Genomic DNA, 23,298 nt, shown 5'->3' on the forward strand with positions numbered 1-23,298 from the left:
TAACATATTCATAAGAAATATCATTTTTCCAGAACATGAACTTCCAATTCAAAGTTCAAGATGGTTTTTAATTATCCAACCCAAAACAGCCCTCGGTTGCACTCCAACGACGTAGATTCAGTTTTTAAGATGTTCTTTGTAAAACCAAGTTATATCTTGTTAGGTTAGCATATCATTATGATATATTACAGGTCTTGAAGTATTTTAAAAGTCAAGTTAGAAGGATCTATTTAGTTTGCGAACAAGTTTGAAATCATTCAAACTATGTTCTTGTTGTTAAAATTTTATACCACAAAATAATATAGCTATATGAATATGAATTGAATAAGATTATGAATAAGGTTACTACCTCAAGTTACTTGGACAAAGTTACTGAAAAATATAAGAAATAATCTTCGAATCAAAGAGTGGTGGAGTTAGATCAAAAGGTTGGAAGTAAACTTCTTCAAATGGGTGGTTATTTTGATATGTTCTTGAAAGAGTTTTCTTATGGTGTTTAAGGCTTGTAATTGAAGCTAAATGATGGGGAAAATGCTTGGAGATGATCAAGTATAAAGTTAGGAGTATTTTGAGAGAGAAATGAGGGTGTAGGTATGAGAAAATGGAGTGAAGAAATGGTGTTCATTTATAAAAATGTTTTTAGTTTATAAAGAAAGAAAAGGATTCCTAATTTTGTTTTCTTACTAATAATTCATACTACTTGACAAATCCTAGTTACCTCATATCTAGGGCAGTAATAATGTTAATTGGGATGTTGATTTGATGTGTATATACCAATAGTAAATACGTATAGAAGCTGGGTATGATACGGGTACATATACCCTAGATATACGTATAGAAATCTTGAGGAAACGGAACGAGAATTCAAATATAGCTATCTTTTGTGAATATACTTATATTATTTTATGTATTTAAGTCCTTAAAAAGTGATTAAATATATTATATATACGATACATGTATAAGCATTATAGATTATAAGTATATATATCAAAGAATGTTACGTATAGTTATCGTTTTGAAAACTTAAGTTAGTAGTTTCAAAATATACTTATAACTCATTGTCATTAGTACACAATGAGATGTTAAACCGTCCTTAGATCATGTTAAATATATATAAATACATATATATACACAAACGTATAATTATCGTATGTTATATAGTTCGTGATATCATCGGTCATATTGGACAGTCAAACGTTGTGTAAAACTCTTTTCAAAAACACAAGTCTCAATAATTTGGATTACTTATCATGTTGGTATGGTTTAATTTATGTAAATATTAATCTCATAAGTATAATTTGGTTGGAAAATTCCGGGTCATTACATGTGGATTAAATAACCCCAATGGCGAAGGGTTGATATTGAGTTGTGTTTTGGATAACCCCGATGATATGGATTTCTATAATCCCAGGACCGTGGGTTTTGATTTGGGAAGTGGATCACGTGTGGATGCGGATTCACGATGACGCGCGTAGTTTCGACCATCTTATTGAGGTAGTGATCTCGTGTGGATGCGAATTTACTAAGGCTCGTGTAGTTCGGCCAACCTCGATGTTGCTGTGTTATTGAAGATAGTAGTCTCGTGTGGATGCAGATTTACTAAGGCTCGTGTAGTTCGGCCAATCTTCATTTGGTATTGGGTTAAGGGGTTACCCTTGGGTGGTTTTATGCTTTATTATACATTTGGATATTGTTGTATTGTTGTGTTGTAGTTAACCCTCCGGGTGTAGCTTATTGGCGTGGTACATATCATCATTGGTGTACTTACATTATTGATATTTTAGCTTGTGTATAGCGATTGTACGGTATGCTTAGATTAGCTTGCCTTTATGCATGGACTCCGGTATGTGCTATTTGATTATTATTGTGTGGCGTGTCCATTTTATGCATATATTATTATGTAGTATATTCTCACTCACTAAGCATTAGCTTACCCTCTCATTGTTGATATTTTTATAGGTTCGCGTGATGGCAGCTCGGGTAAGCGTGGGGATTAGAGATCTTGGCTAGGTTGCTTAGAGGATCTTGCTTTTAGACTCGATTTAGGATTGGGTAGCGTAGTCCCAATCACCATGCTCGATTTTGTGTAGAAGTAACTAGTCGGGTCATGAGTAATAACCGGGATATGATTTAACTAATGTATTATTGTATTAAGGAGTTTAAATTATTATTGTATGTTTTTAAGTTCGTTGAATTTACTTTGATAACAAATACGTTTTGGAAATTGTGTAATGGGACATAAGTGTTATTTAACGTAGATTAAAAGGGAAAAAAAATTTATGGGCCGAAAATCGACGGGTTGGGTCGTTACAAGTGGTATCAAAGCATGGTCTAAGGGATTTAGGTGACTTGAGATAGGTTCCTAGACTTAGACTTTTGTGTGTGCGTAATTGTTGCGGTGTGACGATCCGAAAATTTTCGACCAAATTTAAACTTAATCTTTATATAATTCTGACTTGATAAGCAATGAATTTTAATAAATCTTGAACCTCCGGAAAGAGTTTTACACAAGCTTTCGGTCACCGTTTTATTCCGACGATTCACGAACGTCATAACTTGATTTAATTGTTTAATTATTTAATTATTGTGTATATATATGGATTTATATATATTTAACTTAAAAATATGATAATTAAATATCTCATTAAGTATATTAACAAAGTATTATATATATATATTTTCATACTACTAATTTAAAGAATTTTTGAACAATATATATGTTACTATTTAAATGACGTAATTAACTTATGTTAAAATGTATTTACATATAATGTATCACGAGTGTAAATACATCCTTACAAGTATTGAATACACTTTATAATATACCAATACATATAAAGGATAGATATACTCGTATTTCTGTTCAATTTCCTCAAGAATTCTACTCGCATTCATACGGTATTTTTACCCGTATTATACACAGCTTCTAGAAGTACTTACAATTGGTATATACCAATAGAAATTTTCAAAAATGGAATAATATGTCATGCATTACCTAATGGTTTTTAACTTATACTAGATATTTTCACAAAATGTCAAATTACAACTAGTATATAAAGACACCATATTTGATCAAATTTTTACCATTTCATTTTCTAATTTTTACTTCATGTTTACTTACACACACATACTCTCTCTAGTTCTAGTATCTCTTTCTTTATTCTTCATCTATTTCTAGCAAGTTCAAGCTTCAAAATCAAGGTATTAACCTTGCCTAAATTCTTGTTCAATTCATATGTTTATAGCTATCTATATAAGAATTTATAAACTAGAACATAGTTTAGTTGATTCTAAAATTATTTGAAAAACTAATCTAATCTTGCTAACTTAACTCTAATAACACTTATTTAAATGTATTATGATGTTATATTAAGTTAATATAAGAACTTATAACTTGTACATATGAAGAACACCTTGAAACTTAACATATATCGTTTAATCTCCATTCGGTAAAAAGCGGGCTATTTTGGGTTGGGAATTAAAAACATATCTTAGACTTTGATTTTGAGGCAAAGACTTTGGAAATATGTTAATACATGTAAATAAGACTTCCAGTATTTTTTTCATGATTTTAGAAAAAGTGGAAGTATTTTATCAAAAATCATATATTGGGTAGGTGCCGGGATTCTTCCAAATCTGTCCACCGGCACAAAAAGAGGGTAAAACTCTGAATATTAATACATGGGCTGAACTTTTCGAATTGTTTTTGAAAAACAAACTTCTTAAGGAATCCATAGCAATTCGATTCACTTTAAACGGAGTTGTAATGAATATTTGGCGAGCAAAACAAAAGCTGCTAAAATTAACGTTGTATGGACGAAATTTATATTGTAAAAACTATATTAACCATATACTTGCTAAATTTCTCTATATCCTATATATATATTTGGACATGTTATCATTGGTATAATAAACTATTATAATCTTAGTTAATTCCGAGATTGTATATATATATATATAATAATAATAATCTTGGTACATTCCATGACAATAAGTATACAATACGTTTTGATAAATCCTAAGACAATAAGTATACAATACGTTTTGATAAATTCTAAGACAATACGTATATAATACGTCTCTGGGTTGATGCAAAGACAATACGTATACAATACGTTGTGTGGTAATTCTAAGATTATATATATACCGATTATTGGACTGTTGGATATTTCAGACTATTTTGGACTACTAACAAAGGACTACTAACATAAAAATGTTAAAAATTAATTCTATGAACTTGTTTTATTTTATTCACATGTCGTATTATTATCTGAATCATTATTATTGTTATAGGTTCGTGAATCCAAGGACGACATCCATATTTTTAATAAGCTAAAAACTTATTATTAATATACTTTTACTACCGTGAGTATATAGTCCCATTTTTAAACTCTACAAATATTTTGGGATGAGAATATATGCATTTTATATTTTACGCCATAGACACAAGTACTTAAAATATATTCTACGTTGAGTTGTACCACATTGCATATCTTCCCTAATAGCTTGGTAACTAATATATACATATTGTAAGAACATATAAGCGCGAATCATATTGATAGATCTATTGGGTTTGACAACCCTAACCGGGCTAGTCGCTCTAGTATCGTAAACGGTTGCATAGTACTTCATTTTTACTACACTTGGTACAGTGTAGGGAGATTTCATAATAAAGGGAATATGCTACATTAATGGTTAAGTATGGTTACCGAAGCGCTCAACAACTTATAGAATACTTTTATACACTTGCGAGTGTACATATATTTATAACTATGAAATCTTGTGGTCTATATTTATATCAATGCTAAACATATATATCTCACCAACCTTTGTGTTGACTGTTTAAGCATGTTTATTCTCAGGTCCTTAAGAAAGTCTTCCGCTGTTGCATTATCTGAGCAAGCTGTGCATGGAGTCTCATACTTTTATTTAAATAAAGTGTTGCATTCAATAAAACCTTTGTCATGTATTATATTTGACTGTTACCTCACGTGTGTAGTATTTGGAAACCGATGTATGTTAGGGATTATTTCTTAAATAATCGCCCACTTGTTTAAAACATGCATTATGTATAATAATGGTGTGCTTTTTATGAAAAGAATGCAATATTTTATAAAACGTATCATATAGAGGTGAAATACCTCTCTATTGGACCAATGAGTAACGTACTGCGTTTATAGTAATATGGACGGGTCGTTTCAGTTGATATCAGAGCAGTGGTCTTAGCGAACCAGGTCTGCATTAGTGTGTCTAACTGATAGTCGTTAGGATGCATTAGTGAGTCTGGACTTCAACCGTGTCTGCATGTCAAAAGTTTTGCTCATCATTTTTGTCGGAAATTACCTGCTTATCATTCTAAGTCTAGACACATCTTATTGCATTGATTGCATGAATAGTGCATAGACAAAATTCATATCTTAGCGTATCTGCTAATTCATATTTTAGCGTATCTGTTACTGTAAACTTTGCCTGACATAATCCGTAAATTCCTCCGTAATCAATGAAACCTTTTGCTCTATATATATAGATATTCTATGTAATTAGAATACCACCCGATAGCTGGAAAATCATTTCGTATCAAAAAATCCTTTATTCAATTATACGAAATGGAATTCGTCATTAGTTCAAGTCCCTCGGATTCCGAAATGGAATCCCACTCAAGCTTCGAAAGCAGTGTGACTGGAATGGATCAACCAATCAGCCATCATCTATTCTGGATGAATTGGGGATGGGTTCATAGCCTCCTTAATCATTGGAGACAAGAAGAAGGTGATCCCTTCCATCCACCACATTGCCCTCTTGGTGAAGAACATGAGGCACTAACCCGTTCGTAACATCATTTTCTCTCTCCTTTCCAGGATATGCCGCAATGAGTATAATATTACTAATATTATGGAGGCTATCCGACCTTTACTCCGTATCTTGCATGGTGAATTATTTAGTAAAAAAATATATATATTTACTGTCATGAAAAGCAAAACTTCATTAGCAAATGCATCCTACATCATTTCATTCCCTTTATAAAGCTCTTGACCTCTCTTTTTATTCAAGAAACTTTAAACATCTTCTTTCACAATAAAAAACAAAACAAATTCTCATCATCTATACTCACATCAAACCACTACCAGCACCAGCACTACCAACAACATCACAAGCCTCAACATCGCAAGCCGTATTACGAGCATCAACATCATACGCACCGCATGCACTGAGGGATACCAACAATAATGAGTGATGAAGTATTAATTCATTATTTCATTTATGTTGAAGAAATATTCCGCGGCGATTATGTAAACTCTAAAGTTTTAGGGATTATTCATTTCTAGTTCCAACCGTAAACCAAATGAGATTAATATAATATTAACTCATTAAATCCATATTACATCTGAAGAAAATATACATACATATATTTTCATAAAGACTGTAATAAAAATTCTTTTGTACAAAATATTACTTGTGAAATTTTATTTTAACGGGTAGGTAATACCCGAGAAATACTTAAGTTCACATTAATATGTTACACTGTACATTTTCAATGATGTTTCGACAATCGTTAATTATACTCTCTCCTTTTATAGCAATATACATCATTTCACAAAATTCAAGACAACCATTTTCCATACCAATTCAATTACATATTCTGATTTTGACAGATCAAAATGCAAGTCAAGATTTAAGAAGTGCCATCAATCTTAAATTCCTATATCCTTCAAAATCATACTTTAAATTTAAACTATACTAGAACATCACTTTCATTCACAGAACTCATAAAGATATTTGTATCATTCAAGATTCACGACGAATTCATTATATGGATATTGACAATGACAACCTGCGTCTAAACCTTTCAAAATTCTTGAAAACATCTCTAATAAGGAACAATCGAGAGAATGAACCAATCACACGATACATACGAAAAATATATGCATATAGATATGCATTCGGAGGACACTTGAACCTAAGCAAAGGTTCAACACGTATCCGTGTCAGATCCTTTAGCATTATTATTACCCAAAATAACTTTACAATCCCTTTTCAAAATAGCGAATTTTGTCACAGCTCCAAAAAGACAACTTCGACTTTTCATCCGGACTAGCCTTATTATAACCTTGATATATACGCAGTCTTCTCGCCATCGTTACCGGGGAACCTTTTATATTCTACCACATTAGTAGTAAGCTTACCAGCAACTTTATTGCTCTTTGACTTAAATCTCTCTGAAAGATCACTATAAAACCTTATCATGTACCCATCTACATCTTGTAACAATAATTGTCATACAAAACCTCAGGAAGCATCAATAATTATTCTTGAATCTCACATCATTTCTGCATATACATATAACGTTATCCCCTGGATTTATAATTTTGAAATCCGAAATAGCACTTCAGCCTACGAATCAGTACTATGAAGTTTTGAAAAAGCTGAATGAAGCAGCAGAAACTGTAGACAACCGTAACAGTCAAAAGTTGATGATAAAGAATATTGTGTTAGCAAAGCACAGAAAAAGAGAAGGTTTGGAACTGGAATACGGATTGAGAAAACCCTGAAGGAGGCTGTGGAAAAATCACAAGGACTAAATCTGCCTTCAAAGAATCCAAATGATTCAGTGTCTACTAAAGTCTTTAGCAAATACCTTACTCCTTACTCTAAACTCTTGTGGACAATATTCTTCATCATCCTCTGATATTAGATATTCTAAGATATCATCGTATTTTTCATTATAAATATCCTCCATATTTCTGAAGATATTTTCATAACTATTCTTATATGAAATAATTCATCTTTTCGCGCTATCTATGTTACATCATAAAAGAAACTATTTTAGTTTCTAAATTCTGGAACCTTCGAGTTTAAAATATGAATGTTTTGAAGTAGTGTTAGGAACTGAAGCATGAGTTAGTATAATATAATGACACTTGATCAACGTGATTATATTACAGTAAGTCATGCTGAGTTTTTAAATGGAACGTAATGATTCGCAGACCATAACGTCATCATGTGCCATGTTACATGACTCTTACATTCAATCTAATCTCTAAACATATTAAGAACATATTCTATTGATAGTTCTATCTTTTCCTTTGGATTCTGGTAATTTCACAAGTCAAATTGTGCTATTACAATTTCTCTCTTAGAGCATTAGCTATGTTCATTCCGAATTTCATATCTATGAATTCTAGACCATTATTCGCTTGACTTGAAGTCGAGAAAAGAAGACGGAAGCATGAAACTCCAAAATATAAGGAAAAATATAAGCACGAAGACAACGTAGAAATTACAAACCGTGTATATCGATGCGTATAGCAATATAAAGACACGGGAAAATTAAGAACACTATAAACCCAAGAGCATAGTAGAAATTAACGGATTCCTCCGGTGGAAGATGAAAAAGAAGAATGACAGATGTGATAGTCAAGAATATATCAAGAATTAAAACAGGATGGAGCATATTGACGAATATTTTGGAAGTACGAAGAAAGGAAGAAAGTATAAAAGATGGGAGATGTGGAAATAAGGAAACGTAGGAGGTTGATTTATAGTAAAATATCCGACAGAGAAATCGAGACAAATTATTGCATTAAATCGAAGAGGATCATAATTTCCTTAATTGCCAAAGAATCAAATCTTATATAGATTACAAAGATTTTCTTTAATCCGGAGATCAATCATGATGACGTCAAAAGATAAGACGAATCGCTATTTTCTCATTTCACTCTTTTACGATAGCTTCACTCATACGTTTTGAGTAATCGAATTATTTTATCTATATTTCTCAATCATGATAAAAACCAATGAATCAACTTATATTCATCATAATAGCATTCTTATTGTTAGCCATGACGACCTCGATCAAATTTCGGGACGAAATTTCTTTAACGGGTAAGTACTGTGACGACCAGAAAATTTTCGACCAAATTTAAACTTAATCTTTATATAATTCTGACTTGATAAGCAATGAATTTTAATAAATCTTGAACCTCCGGAAAGAGTTTTACACAAGCTTTCGGTCACCGTTTTATTCTGACGATTCACGAACGTCATAACTTGATTTAATTGTTTAATTGTTTAGTTATTTTTGAACAATATATATGTTACTATTTAAACGACGTAATTAACTTATGTTAAAATGTATTTACATATAGTGTATTATGAGTGTAAATACATCCTTACAAGTATTGAATACACTTTATAATATACCAATACATATAAAGGATAGCTATACTCGTATTTCCGTTCAATTTCCTCAAGAATTCTACTCGCATTCATACGGTATTTTTACCCGTATTATACACAGCTTCTAGAAGTACTTACAATTGGTATATACCAATACAAATTTTCAATAATAGAATATTATGTCATGTATTACCTAATGGTTTTTAACTTATACTAGATATTTTTCACAAAATGACAAATTACAACTAGTATATAAAGACACCATATTTGATCAAATTTTTACCATTTCATTTTCTAATTTTTACTTCATGTTTACTTACACACACATACTCTCTCTAGTTCTAGTATCTCTTTCTTTGTTCTTCATCTATTTATAGAAAGTTCAAGCTTCAAAATTAAGGTATTAACCTTGCCTAAATTCTTGTTCAATTCATATGTTTATAGCTATCTATATAAGAATTTATAAACTAGAACATAGTTTAGTTGATTCTAAACTTATTTGAAAAACTAATCTAATCTTTCTAACTTAACTCTAATAACACTTATTTAAATGTATTATGATGTTATATTAAGTTATTATAAGAACTTATAACTTGTACATATGAAGAACATCTTGAAACTTAGCATATATCGTTTAATCTCCATTCGGTAAAAAGCGGGCTGTTTTGGGTTGGGAATTAAAAACATATCTTAGACTTTGAGTTCGAGGCTAAGACTTTGGAAATATGTTAACACATGTAAATAAGGCTTCCAGTATTTTTTTCATGATTTTAGAAAAAGTGGAAGTATTTTATCAAAAATCATATATTGGGTGGGTGCCGGGATTCTTCCAAATCTGTCCACCGGCACAAAAAGAGGGTAAAACTCTGAATATTAATACATGGACTGAACTTTTCGAATTGTTTTTGAAAAATTAACTTCTTAAGGAATCCATAGCAATTTGATTCACTTTAAACGGAGTTGTAATGAATATTTGGCGAGCAAAACAAAAGCTGCTAAAATTAACGTTGTATGGACGAAATTTATATTGTAAAAACTATATTAACCATATTCTTGCTAAATTTTTCTATATTCTATATATATTTGGACATGTTATCATTAGTATAACAAAATATTATAATCTTAGTTAATTCCGAGATTGTATATATATATATATATATATATATATATATATATATATATATATATATATATATATATATATATATATATATATAAAATAATCTTGGTACATTCCATGACAATAAGTATACAATACGTTTTGATAAATTCTAAGACAATACGTATACAATACGTCTCTAAGTTGATGCAAAGATAATACGTATACAATACGTTGTGGGGTAATTCTAAGATTATATATATACCGATTATTGGACTGTTGGATATTTCAGACTATTTTGGACTACTAACAAAGGACTAGTAACATAAAAATGTTAAAAATTAATTCTATGACTTGTTTTATTTTATTCACATGTCGTATTATTATCTGAATCATTATTATTGTTATAGGTTCGTGAATCCAAGGACGACGACCATATTTTTAATAACCTGAAAACTTATTATTAATATACTTTTACTACCGTGAGTATATAGTCCCATTTTTAAACTCTACAAATATTTTGGGATGAGAATACATGCATTTTATGTTTTACGCCATAGACACAATTACTTAAAATATATTCTATGTTGAGTTATACCACATTGCATATCTTCCCTAATAGCTTGGTAACTAATATTTACATGTTGTAAGAACATGTAAGCGTGAATCATATCGATAGATCTATCGGGTTTGACAACCCCAACCGGGCTAGTCGCTCTAGTATCGTAAATGGTTGCATAGTACTTCGTTTTTACTACACTTGGTACAGTGTAGGGAGATTTCATAATAAAGGGAATATGCTACATTAATAGTTAAGTATGGTTACCGAAGCGCTCAACAACTTATAGAATACTTTTATACACTTGCGAGCGTACATATATTTATAACTATGAAATCTTGTGATCTATATTTATATCAATGCTAAACCTATATATCTCACCAACCTTTGTGTTGACTGTTTAAGCATGTTTATTCTCAGGTCCTTAAGAAAGTCTTCCGCTGATGCATTATCTGAGCAAGCTGTGCATGGAGTCTCATACTTTTCTTTAAATAAAGTGTTGCATTCAATAAAACCTTTGTCATGTATTATATTTGACTGTTACCTCACGTGTGTAGTATTTGGAAACCGATGTATGTTAGGGATTATTTCTTAAATAATCGCCCACTTGTTTAAAACATGCATTATGTATAATAATGGTGTGTTTTTTATGAAACAAATGCAATATTTTCTAAAACGTATCATATAGAGGTCAAATACCTCTCTATTGGACCAATGAGTAACGTACTGCATTTATAGTAATATGGACGGGTCGTTTCATGCGGGAATTTGTTTAGTGCCTTAATTTGTAGGTGGAATAACGTTTACATTAATATGTGGATATTATTAATATACTTTTGGTTTGTTTTGTGTTTATGTTTGCGTTTGCGAATATCATCAAGCAAGATGGTAGTGGTACTAACGAGTGGATGCGACGTGTTCGGGTATTAATGACTAGCTATCATTAATATGGGTACAAATCATGTCTAACAAGTGATGTAAGACGATTGTTGAGCAAGATGGGGCGATATTGCGTGTGTGATTTATTACGTTCGTGGTCTAATCGTTTTGCATTCTTTAGAATGACGACGCGAAACGAGATAGAGACGAATGATGATGAGTTTAACACTAGAGTTGTGGCCGTCATTGCGGAGCAAATGGGTGCGTTTCGAGAAGACATGGATAGGAAGTATTTTGAATTTCGAAGTAGTGGTGAAATGGAGCGTTGTCATAAGAGCTTCATGAGGACTAAATCTCTGATGTACGATGGGAAACCAGATCCTTTGATAAACACAACATGGATCTCGGATGTCGAAGGGTGTTTTCGCACTATTGAATGCCCTCCCGAGAAGAGGATGAGACTCGCTACTAGCTTGTTGCGGGGTAGGGCGAGGGATTGGTTGGATGGTAAAATTGATATTGTTGGTGGTGAAACATTTATGGGGTTATCCTGGGACGATTTTAAGAAGGAATTCTTCGAGGAGTTCTGGACTCGAGCCGATTTATCAGATTTGCGTAATGAGTTGCGAAATTTGTAACAAGGATCTATGGACTTGAATACTCTCAAGACGACCTTTATGGCGAAGGCTCATTTTTGCCCGGAGTATATTGGGAATGATAGTATGTTTATGGAAGATTTCTATCGAACTTTGAATGATGACTTGCAGAACAAAATTAGCATTGGTCAAGTGAAATCATTTGAGGAATTATTCGCCATGGCTAGGGGTTTCAAATCGTATTCGTGATCGAGGGTTAGTGAACCTTCAAGTAAGAGAAGGGTTGATTCGTATGGTGCTTCAAGTAAGAAAACTAAGGGTGCAAATGTGAGCACGGGTGGTATACGGACGAGTATATCGGATTCTAGTGCGTCTAGGTGTTACAATTGTGGCGTGAGGGGTCACAAGTCTTGGGAATGTTCAGTGCCTAAGGGCGATGGCACTGTGTGCTTCAATTGCCAAGAAGAAGGACATCGTAAGTCGGAGTGTCCCGAGTTAGTGGGGATGGTTGTGGCGAAAATACGTTAAGGTACTTTTCATTTTAATAAATATGTCCTTTGATTATTTATTTATGTGCCGATGCGTCCGGGTTTGTTAATTGCATTGTGTTGTGCAAATTATTGTTATTGGTGACATTCCTAATGGGATTACCCTACGGTGGCATTTGGATTGACGGACGAAGGGCGTAAGACTTGGTGCAACCAAGCATTCCTTAGTGTTTGGGAAATGTTTCTACCAAGCCATGGGAATGGGATTGGTGTTCGGCTGTTAAGTGCGTGTTCGCTTTTGTGTTGAGGATGGTGAACCATAAGGTTCATCGGGTGGATGGAACCCTAAAGATCGAGTGTTTGATCTCAATGTATGTTGGTAATGGAGTCTACGTGATGCGATGTTAGGTGCCTCTTTCATACCTACTAGCGTAGTATTCGACTATGATGGTACTGCGGTTACTTTGTACTTAGGGTACCTGTAAGAAACCCTTAGGTGCTTGAGTGACAGTGTGGAAGTTACAAGTGTTAGCAACTCGGTGATTGCTAGAGTGATACTTGTACGGTTTGGAAATTACTTCGGTCGAAGTAGCGAAGGATAATCCAAAATCCTTCGTATGCTCGAGATTGGAGCAAGGTATTGTGATGTGTGTGGTTGTGAGATACTTTTATCTCAATGATGTGGTTATGGAATGGAGTTCTAAGTGGGGGAGTTTGAACTCTTGCACGAAGATGTTCTAGTGTATTGATAGTGGACGTGTTTGACGAGCAAGGTGAGATCCCTCGATTAAGGGATGTGTGTGACGGATTCTCTTCTAGAGAATTATTATTTTGTGCCTATGTGCAATATAGGTAGTTCTTGCTCTATTGTGGTGGCGTTGTGTACACGTACGTGTGATGCGTGTGCAAGGATTTCCAAGTGAGTGGAATGTTTCTAAGTATGAGTATATACTTGTTGTTTGGGGTGGATAGTTAGTGTATTCCGTTAGGATTCACTATTATGTAGCAGTGCGCTATGTTACACTACTCGTTGTATGAGGCTAGAAGAGCGTGTGTGATTGGTGGGTTATGGCCGTTGACTTGGTCCGCTAACTTCACCTTGGGAGAAGTGTTATATCGGTATGGTATAACGTTATCGGGAAATGCGAGTACCGGTGGGGAATGGGAGTACCATTCCTGTGTTGAGATTTGGGAAGTGAGTCGCGTGTTGTTCGGACTCACAATGACACGTGTGGATGCAGTCATTCTATTGGGATAGTGACTCTCATGTAGTTCGGATTCACTAGGGCGCGTTAGTTAGGCCAATCCCGATTGTTGTTGCGGTGAAGGTAGTGAGTCGCGTGTGGTGCGGATTCACTAAGGCGCGTGTAGTTTCGGCCAGCCTTTATGTGGTTAGTATTGAGAACTATTGGTTGTTTTATACGTCAATGGTGGGGTCGTGAGGACCATGTTGTGAGATTAGTGATGCGATAGCTGTGTTTCGCTCACATGTTGTTACGGGTGTGACAATAGTCAATTTTGTACACCTTGGGTTTAGCGTTGCCATAGTCATTTTGGGCGCTATCGGTTTTAGCCGGTTGCTTATGATGTTATGATAGTTGCGTACTGGTAGTATTGCGTACTAAAAGGGATGTTTAGTGATAAGTGTTATTCGTAAGGATTCGTTATGTTTGGTCTTCATCTTTCAGGTTGTTGACCTTAGGTTGAGACTTGGTTGCTATTTGCATTGTACTTGGTAAGGGTACGTTAAGGGATTGATATCTCGGTAAGAGATTGGTTGAGTTTTTCCCGATGATAGGGATTGAGCGAGTTTTAGTGCTCGGATTTGAGGATTAGATAAATCCCGAGTGGCGATTATGTGAGAAGGTGACTCTTTGAGAAGAATTGCCTAGAGGAGTTGGAGGAATACGTGGCAATTCCGAGTATTCTAAGTGATCGTTATAGACTTCGGATGTTGTGTGTGTTGCACGTCTAGGAATGCGTGCAAGTGTGTATTTAGTTAATGGATTAATCTTCGGGTTAATGAGAAATGTGTTGGAAGTTGGATTGGAACGATTGTTTGAGAACCATAGCGTATTGGTTCGGATTGTTTAAGTGACTAGGATCACGAGGACATGATCGAAATAAGCGGGGGAGAGTTGTAAGACCCGTTTATTCGTATGACGTATAACGAATATATATATATATATATATATATATATATATATATATATATATATATATATATATATATATATATATATATATATATATATATGTATGTATATGAAAAGAATATATATGTGTATCGAGTATGTATATATGTTGCATGTACGTAAATAGAGTACGAGATGATCGAAGGGTTGTCATACGTGTTCTAAAGTGCATGTACGTTGCACGAATGAAGAGTTCGAAGCGTGTATGAGAGGAAGGATTCTACTACGAGAAAAATGGATAAAACATACACTAGGTTGCGGAGCGGCCTAGTGGGATCAGTCAGCATGTAAACAAGACCACCAGACCATGACTAAGGTCGCGGCGCGAGGAAGGAGGGCCGCGGTTGAAATGTCCCGTTCTTATTGATTAAAAACGTTCCATATTAATTGATTTCGTTGCGAGGTTTTGACCTCTATATGAGACGTTTTTCAAAGACTGCATTCATTTTTAAAATAAACCATAACCTTTATTTTATAGATAAAGGTTTTAAAAAGCTTTACGTAGATTATCAAATAATGATAATCTAAAATATCCTGTTTACACACGACCATTACATAATGGTTTACAATACAAATATGTTACAACAAAAATAAGTTTCTTGAATGCAGTTTTTACACAATATCATACAAGCATGGACTCCAAATCTCGTCCTTATTTAAGTATGCGACAGCGGAAGCTCTTAATAATCACCTGCGAATAAACATGCTTAAAAAGTCAACAAAAATGTTGGTGAGTTATAGGTTTAACCTATATATATCAAATCATAATAATAGACCACAAGATTTCATATTTCAATACACATCCCATACATAGAGATAAAAATCATTCATATGGTGAACACCTGGTAACCGACATTAACAAGATGCATATATAAGAATATCCCCATCATTCCGGGACACCCTTCGGATATGATATAAATTTCGAAGTACTAAAGCATCCGGTACTTTGGATGGGGTTTGTTAGGCCCAATAGATCTATCTTTAGGATTCGCGTCAATTAGGGTGTCTGTTCCCTAATTCTTAGATTACCAGACTTAATAAAAAGGGGCATATTCGATTTCGATAATTCAACCATAGAATGTAGTTTCACGTACTTGTGTCTATTTTGTAAATCATTTATAATACCTGCATGTATTCTCATCCCAAAAATATTAGATTTTAAAAGTGGGACTATAACTCACTTTCACAGATTTTTTTACTTCGTCGGGAAGTAAGACTTGGCCACTGGTTGATTCACGAACCTATAACAATATATACATATATATCAAAGTATGTTCAAAATATATTTACAACACTTTTAATATATTTTGATGTTTTAAGTTTATTAAGTCAGCTGTCCTCGTTAGTAACCTACAACTAGTTGTCCACAGTTAGATGTACAGAAATAAATCGATAAATATTATCTTGAATCAATCCACGACCCAGTGTATACGTATCTCAGTATTGATCACAACTCAAACTATATATATTTTGGAATCAACCTCAACCCTGTATAGCTAACTCCAACATTCACATATAGAGTGTCTATGGTTGTTCCGAAATATATATAGATGTGTCGACATGATAGGTCGAAACATTGTATACGTGTCTATGGTATCTCAAGATTACATAATATACAATACAAGTTGATTAAGTTATGGTTGGAATAGATTTGTTACCAATTTTCACGTAGCTAAAATGAGAAAAATTATCCAATCTTGTTTTACCCATAACTTCTTCATTTTAAATCCGTTTTGAGTGAATCAAATTGCTATGGTTTCATATTGAACTCTATTTTATGAATCTAAACAGAAAAAGTATAGGTTTATTGTCAGAAAAATAAGTTACAAGTCGTTTTTGTAAAGGTAGTCATTTCAGTCGAAAGAACGACGTCTAGATGACCATTTTAGAAAACATACTTCCACTTTGAGTTTAACCATAATTTTTGGATATAGTTTCATGTTCATAATAAAAATCATTTTCTCAGAATAACAACTTTTAAATCAAAGTTTATCATAGTTTTTAATTAACTAACCCAAAACAGCCCGCAGTGTTACTACGACGGTGTATATCCGGTTTTACGGTGTTTTTCGTGTTTCCAGGTTTTAAATCATTAATTTAGCATATCATATAGATATAGAACATGTTTTTAGTTGATTTTAAAAGTCAAGTTAGAAGGATTAACTTTTGTTTGCGAACAAGTTTAGAATTAACTAAACTATGTTCTAGTGATTACAAGTTTAAACCTTCGAATAAGATAGCTTTATATGTATGAATCGAATGATGTTATGAACATCATTACTACCTTAAGTTCCTTGGATAAACCTACTGGAAAAGAGAAAAATGGATCTAGCTTCAACGGATCCTTGGATGGCTCGAAGTTCTTGAAGCAGAATCATGACACGAAAACAAGTTCAAGTATGATCATCACTTGAAATAAGATTGTTATAGTTATAGAAATTGAACCAAAGTTTGAATATGATTATTACCTTATATTAGAATGATAACCTACTGTAAGAAACAAAGATTTCTTGAGGTTGGATGATCACCTTACAAGATTGGAAGTGAGCTAGCAAACTTGAAAGTATTCTTGATTTTATGTAACTAGAACTTGTAGAATATATGAAGAACACTTAGAACTTGAAGATAGAACTTGAGAGAGATCAATTAGATGAATAAAATTGAAAAATTAAAGTGTTTGTAGGTGTTTTTGGTCGTTGGTGTATGGATTAGATATAAAGGATATGTAATTTTGTTTTCATGTAAATAAGTCATGAATGATTACTCATATTTTTGTAATTTTATGAGATATTTCATGCTAGTTGCCAAATGATAGTTCCCACATGTGTTAGGTGACTCACATGGGCTGCTAAGAGCTGATCATTGGAGTATATATACCAATAGTACATACATCTAAAAGCTGTGTATTGTACGAGTACGAATACGGGTGCATACGAGTAGAATTGTTGATGAAACTGAACGAGGATGTAATTGTAAGCATTTTTGTTAAGTAGAAGTATTTTGATAAGTTTATTGAAGTCTTTCAAAAGTGTATAAATACATATTAAAACACTACATGTATATACATTTTAACTGAGTCGTTAAGTCATCGTTAGTCATTACATGTAAGTGTTGTTTTGAAACCTTTAGGTTAACGATCTTTTTAAATGTTGTTAACCCAGTGTTTATAATATCGAATGAGATTTTAAATTATTATATTATCATGATATTATCATGTATGAATATCTCTTAATATGATATATATACATTAAATGTCTTTACAACGATAATCGTTACATATATGTCTCGTTTAAAAATCATTAAGTTAGTAGTCTTGTTTTTACATATGTAGTTCTTTGTTAATATACTTAATGATATGTTTACTTATCATAGTATCATGTTAACTATATATATATCCATATATATGTCATCATATAGTTTTTACAAGTTTTAACGTTCGTGAATCACCGGTCAACTTGGGTGGTCAATTGTCTATATGAAACATATTTCAATTAATCAAGTCTTAACAAGTTTGATTGCTTAACATGTTGGAAACATTTAATCATGTAAATATCAATCTCAATTAATATATATAAACATGGAAAAGTTCGGGTCACTACAGCGGTGCGGCAATACAGGGTAACTGGTTCCGAATTTCGTAATTTTAAAGGGAAGTGAGGGCATTTTGGTTATTTTGCATGTGTGCCAGATTTGTGTCCATAAACCTCATCCACTCATCTCATTTTTCTTATTTTCTTTTCCTTTTTCTTCCACCTTTTCTCTCAAAACATAAATACTTCAAATCATTCAAAAGCGATTTTGGAAAGGAAGAAGCGGGATTCGATCGAGAGTGTAAGAGGCAACCTTATTCCCCTCGTTCTTAGCTACGATTTGATACTAGTGGTAAGTCTTCTATCCGAATTTCGTTCTTGTGATTCATGTTCATATTTTAGGGGTTTTTGATTGTGAGTTCATAATGAAACCCCATTAGTTGATAATGGAAGGTTAACACCAAGATACGAGCTTATAAGTGATGAAGGCGGGTTTTGGGTTAGAAACCGATTTGGCCATGATTATGACTTGTAATTGGGTTTAATCACTAGGTTTAGTGATTATGGAAGTGTTTGAACCCATTTTAGTGTATTTGAAAGACTAATTTTGAAATAAGTCAAAATTAGGGTTTACGGGTGATTTTGAGAATTATAAGTGTTTAACACTTATGTTTGGGTTTAATTGGCGTATTAGGACCATTTTCGCTTGTGTTAGTGATTATTGGTTAGTTTGGGCGCGGTTTGTGCTTGGAAGTGCATTTAGGTCGAAATTGCGCTAAGTGTCAATTGGGTTGGTTTTTAAGTCCACCCTAATTGTGTTGTTTGTTTTGTGATAATGGAATAGGTACGTTCCATTGATGTGTTGCGGATTTGTTCGGTTATATTCATCAAGACGACAAGGTGAGTGTTAATATCATATATGCATATGTATGTGTAGGATGGGTGCGGGTCGGGTGAAGTGGTTCTCGGTTATATAGCTCACTTCACATATAGGTGGATATGATGGACTTGTGTATAAGTCCAATTGGCACGGTTGTGAATTTTGGTTGACCACCTTTGGCAAGGTGCACAATTTGTGTGTACGTTATCACATGTGCTTGTGATGTGGATTATATAACCCCAATGGCGAAGGGTTGATATTGAGTTGTGTTTTGGATAACCCCGATGATATGGATTTCTATAATCCCGGGACCGTGGGTTTTGATTTGGGAAGTGGATCACGTGTGGATGCGGATTCACGATGAAGCGTGTAGTTTCGGTCATCTTATTGAGGTAGTGATCTCGTGTGGATGCGGATTTACTAAGGCTCGTGTAGTTCGGCCAACCTCGATGTTGTTGTGTTATTAAAGATAGTAGTCTCGTGTGGATGTGGATTTACTAAGGCTTGTGTAGTTCGGCCAATCTTCATTTGGTATTGGGTTAAGGGGTTAACTTTGGGCGGTTTTATGCTTTATTATACATTTGGATATTGTTATATTGTTGTGTTGTAGCTAACCCTCCGGTTGTAGCTTATTGGCGTGGTACATATCGTCGTTGGTGTACTTACATTGTTGATATTTTAGCTTGTGTATAGCGATCGTACGGTATGTTTAGATTAGCTTACCTTTATGCATGGACTCCGGTATGTGCTATTTGATTATTATTGTGTGGCGTGTCCATTTTATGCATATATATGTATGTAGTATATATTCTCACTCACTAAGCATTAGCTTACCCTCTCGTTGTTGATATTTTTATAGGTTCGCGTGATGGCGGCTCGGGTAAGCGTGGGGATTAGAGATCTTGGCTAGGTTTCTTAGAAGATCTTGCTTTTGGACTCAATTTAGGATTGGGTAGCGTAGTCCCAATCACCATGCTCGGTTTTGTGCAAAAGTAACTAGTCGGGTCATGAGTAATAACCGAGATATGATTTAACTAACGTATTATTGTATTAAAGAGTTTAAATTATTATTGTATGTTTTTAAGTTCGTTGAACTTACTTTGATAACAAATACGTTTTGGAAATTGTGTAATGGGACCTAAAGTGTTATTTAATGTAGATTAAAAGGGAAAAAAAATTATGGGCCGGAAATCGACGAGTTGGGTCGTTACATTTTTGGTAAAGGATAATTATCTTTAGGACTGGCCTTATTAATATCTGTGAAATCGACGTACATGCGCCAAGACCCATCGAGCTTTTTTACCAGTACCGGGTTTGCTACCCACGTTTGGTACCGCACCTCTCGCAATATGTTTGCTTTAACCAATTTGTCAACCTCTGCCTTTAACCATTCGCTTCTCTCTAGCACCATACCGCATTTCTTTTGGCATACTGGCGTCATACTTGGGTTTGCATTAAGCTTATGCTTAGCTATTTCTCTTGGCACACCGGTCATGTCTGCTTCTTTCCATGCAAAGACATATGTGTTAGAAGCTAATATGTTGCGAAGTTTAAACTTTGTTTCATCAGAGAGTCCTCCGCCGATTTTGATTTTTTGATCTGGATATCGCGGATTTGCGATGATCATGCAGCTTCGTAGCTGCTCCTCTTCACTTGGCTGTTTTTCGGCTTGTTCTACAGCTGCAACACTAGCGTCTTGTGTTTCTGACCTTATCATCTTGATTCCTAATGGAGTTGGGAACTTTATAAGACCGTACACCGTGGAAGGAATAGCTGCCAACTTTTGCAAAGTTGTGCGTCCTAAAAGCGCATTATATTTCAAGTAAGACCTTACTACAACAAATTCTACTATTGTACTCCTTACTAACTCTTTATTATCATCATCTACCAGCTCTAATTCCAACTCGATGATCCCAATTGGCCATGCGGACTCCTCGGAAAACCCTAATAATGCGGTGCTGGGAGCTATTAGTTTAGTTCGTATTGCCCCAGGCAGCAACCCGAAACAATGCTCGTACATTATATCAACGTCGCAACCAATGTCTATGTGCAATCGCTTTATGATGTACTGTAACGACCCAGATTTTTCTGCAAATATATTGAAGATTAATATTTATATAATTAAAAGATTCCAACATGTTAATCAATCAAACTTGTCAAGATATATATATTTGGAATAGATTTTATGCAAATGTTTGACCACCCAGTCTGTCTGACGATTCACGAACATCATAATTTGACATAATTATATAATGATGTATATATGGATATATATATACTTATGATTTGTTAAAATGATATTTAAGTATCTCATTATATATAATAACAATTGGTTATATACATAAAATGAGATTACTAACTTAAAGACTTCAAGACTATATACATATATATAACGATTAACGTAGTAATAACTTCTAAATTAAAATGTATGTATATGTATTGTATTAATATGTATTAATACACTTTTGAAAGACTTGATAATATATATCAATATATTTATACTCAATAAAGATAGCTATACTCATTTTCTCATTCATTTTTATCAAGAATCCTATTCATATTCATACGGTATTTATACCCGTATAATACCCAGCTTCTATACGTATTTACTATGGGTATATACATCCCAAATCATTGATCTTATCAGCCCTCAATCAGTTGTGAGACATGTATAAACATGATGTAGACTTGTGAGAACCATGGCTTGGAAACTAGTATGACTAAATGCATAAAATTACAAACCATGGAGCCATGTTGTTGTCCCCATTTTGATGCCAACATGTAAGATAAATAACCATCCATTTCATTCCAATTAACTACATCATTTTACTCTCTAAACACATACTCAAACACTCTCTCAAACCTCCATTCCATTCAGCAAGTATTGGTCTCATAATCCAAGTTATAATCATCATAACAAAGCTTGATCAAGAACACTTCAAGAATTCCAAGCCATCAAGGGTATCTTTGAACTCAAGATATTCTCCTTATTTCTCCAGAAACTTTACTCATTTAATTTAAGGTAGTAACCTTATTCATAATCTTATTCGATTCGTATTCATATAGCTATCTTATTTTGAGTTATAACTAATAACAACAAGAACATAGTTTAGATTATTTCTAAACTTGTTTACAAATAAACTTAATCCTTATAACTTGACTTTTAAAACACTTCAACACATGTATTATGACAGTATGTCAAGCTAACATAAGGATATAAAACTTGTAAACACGAAGAACACCTTAAGATCGAATATACGCCGTCTTAGTCGAACGGGGGCTGTTTTGGGTTTAATTTTAAAAACCTATCTTAAACTTTGAATTAAAATATTTTATTTGGTGAAAAATCTTATTTTATATGGATATGAAATATATCCAAAATCCATGGTTAAACTCAAAGTGGAAGTATGTTTTTCAAAAGGGTCATCAAGATGTCGTTCTTACGACGGATATGACTATCTTCTCTTATTTAACACCTAAGCAGTATTTTCGACTATAAACCTATACTTTTTCTGTTAAGATTAATAATTTTGAGTTCGATACGAAATCATGGCAACTCAAATCACTCAAAACGGATTTGTAACGAAGAAATTATGGGTAAAACAAAATTGGATATTTTTCTTAATTTTTAGCTACGGACATGATTTATAAAAATGGATGCTAACCTTATCCTAGCTAACTTACCTTGTATCCTACATGTAATTATACATGTCTTGTTCCCGAACTTATGGAAATACAATTTATAATAGTCGTGATTAAGTTCTACGACAATATATTATAGTCTTAATAAAGATCGTAAGGCACCATATATATATATATATATATATATATATATATATATATATATATATATATATATATATATATATATATATATATATATATATATATATAT

General features: G+C 33.3%; 1 protein-coding gene across 1 annotated transcript; it reads right to left on the minus strand.

The window, feature by feature from the left end:
* Positions 1-20,610: 20,610 nt before the first annotated feature.
* Positions 20,611-21,423, minus strand: LOC139889866 (uncharacterized). Its single transcript, XM_071872784.1, has one exon. The coding sequence runs from the start codon at positions 21,421-21,423 to the stop codon at positions 20,611-20,613; it is 813 nt and encodes a 270-aa protein (XP_071728885.1).
* Between the last annotated feature and the right edge of the window lie 1,875 nt (positions 21,424-23,298).

Source organism: Rutidosis leptorrhynchoides, chromosome 2, assembly GCF_046630445.1.
Source record: "Rutidosis leptorrhynchoides isolate AG116_Rl617_1_P2 chromosome 2, CSIRO_AGI_Rlap_v1, whole genome shotgun sequence".
Lineage (NCBI taxonomy): Eukaryota > Viridiplantae > Streptophyta > Magnoliopsida > Asterales > Asteraceae > Rutidosis > Rutidosis leptorrhynchoides.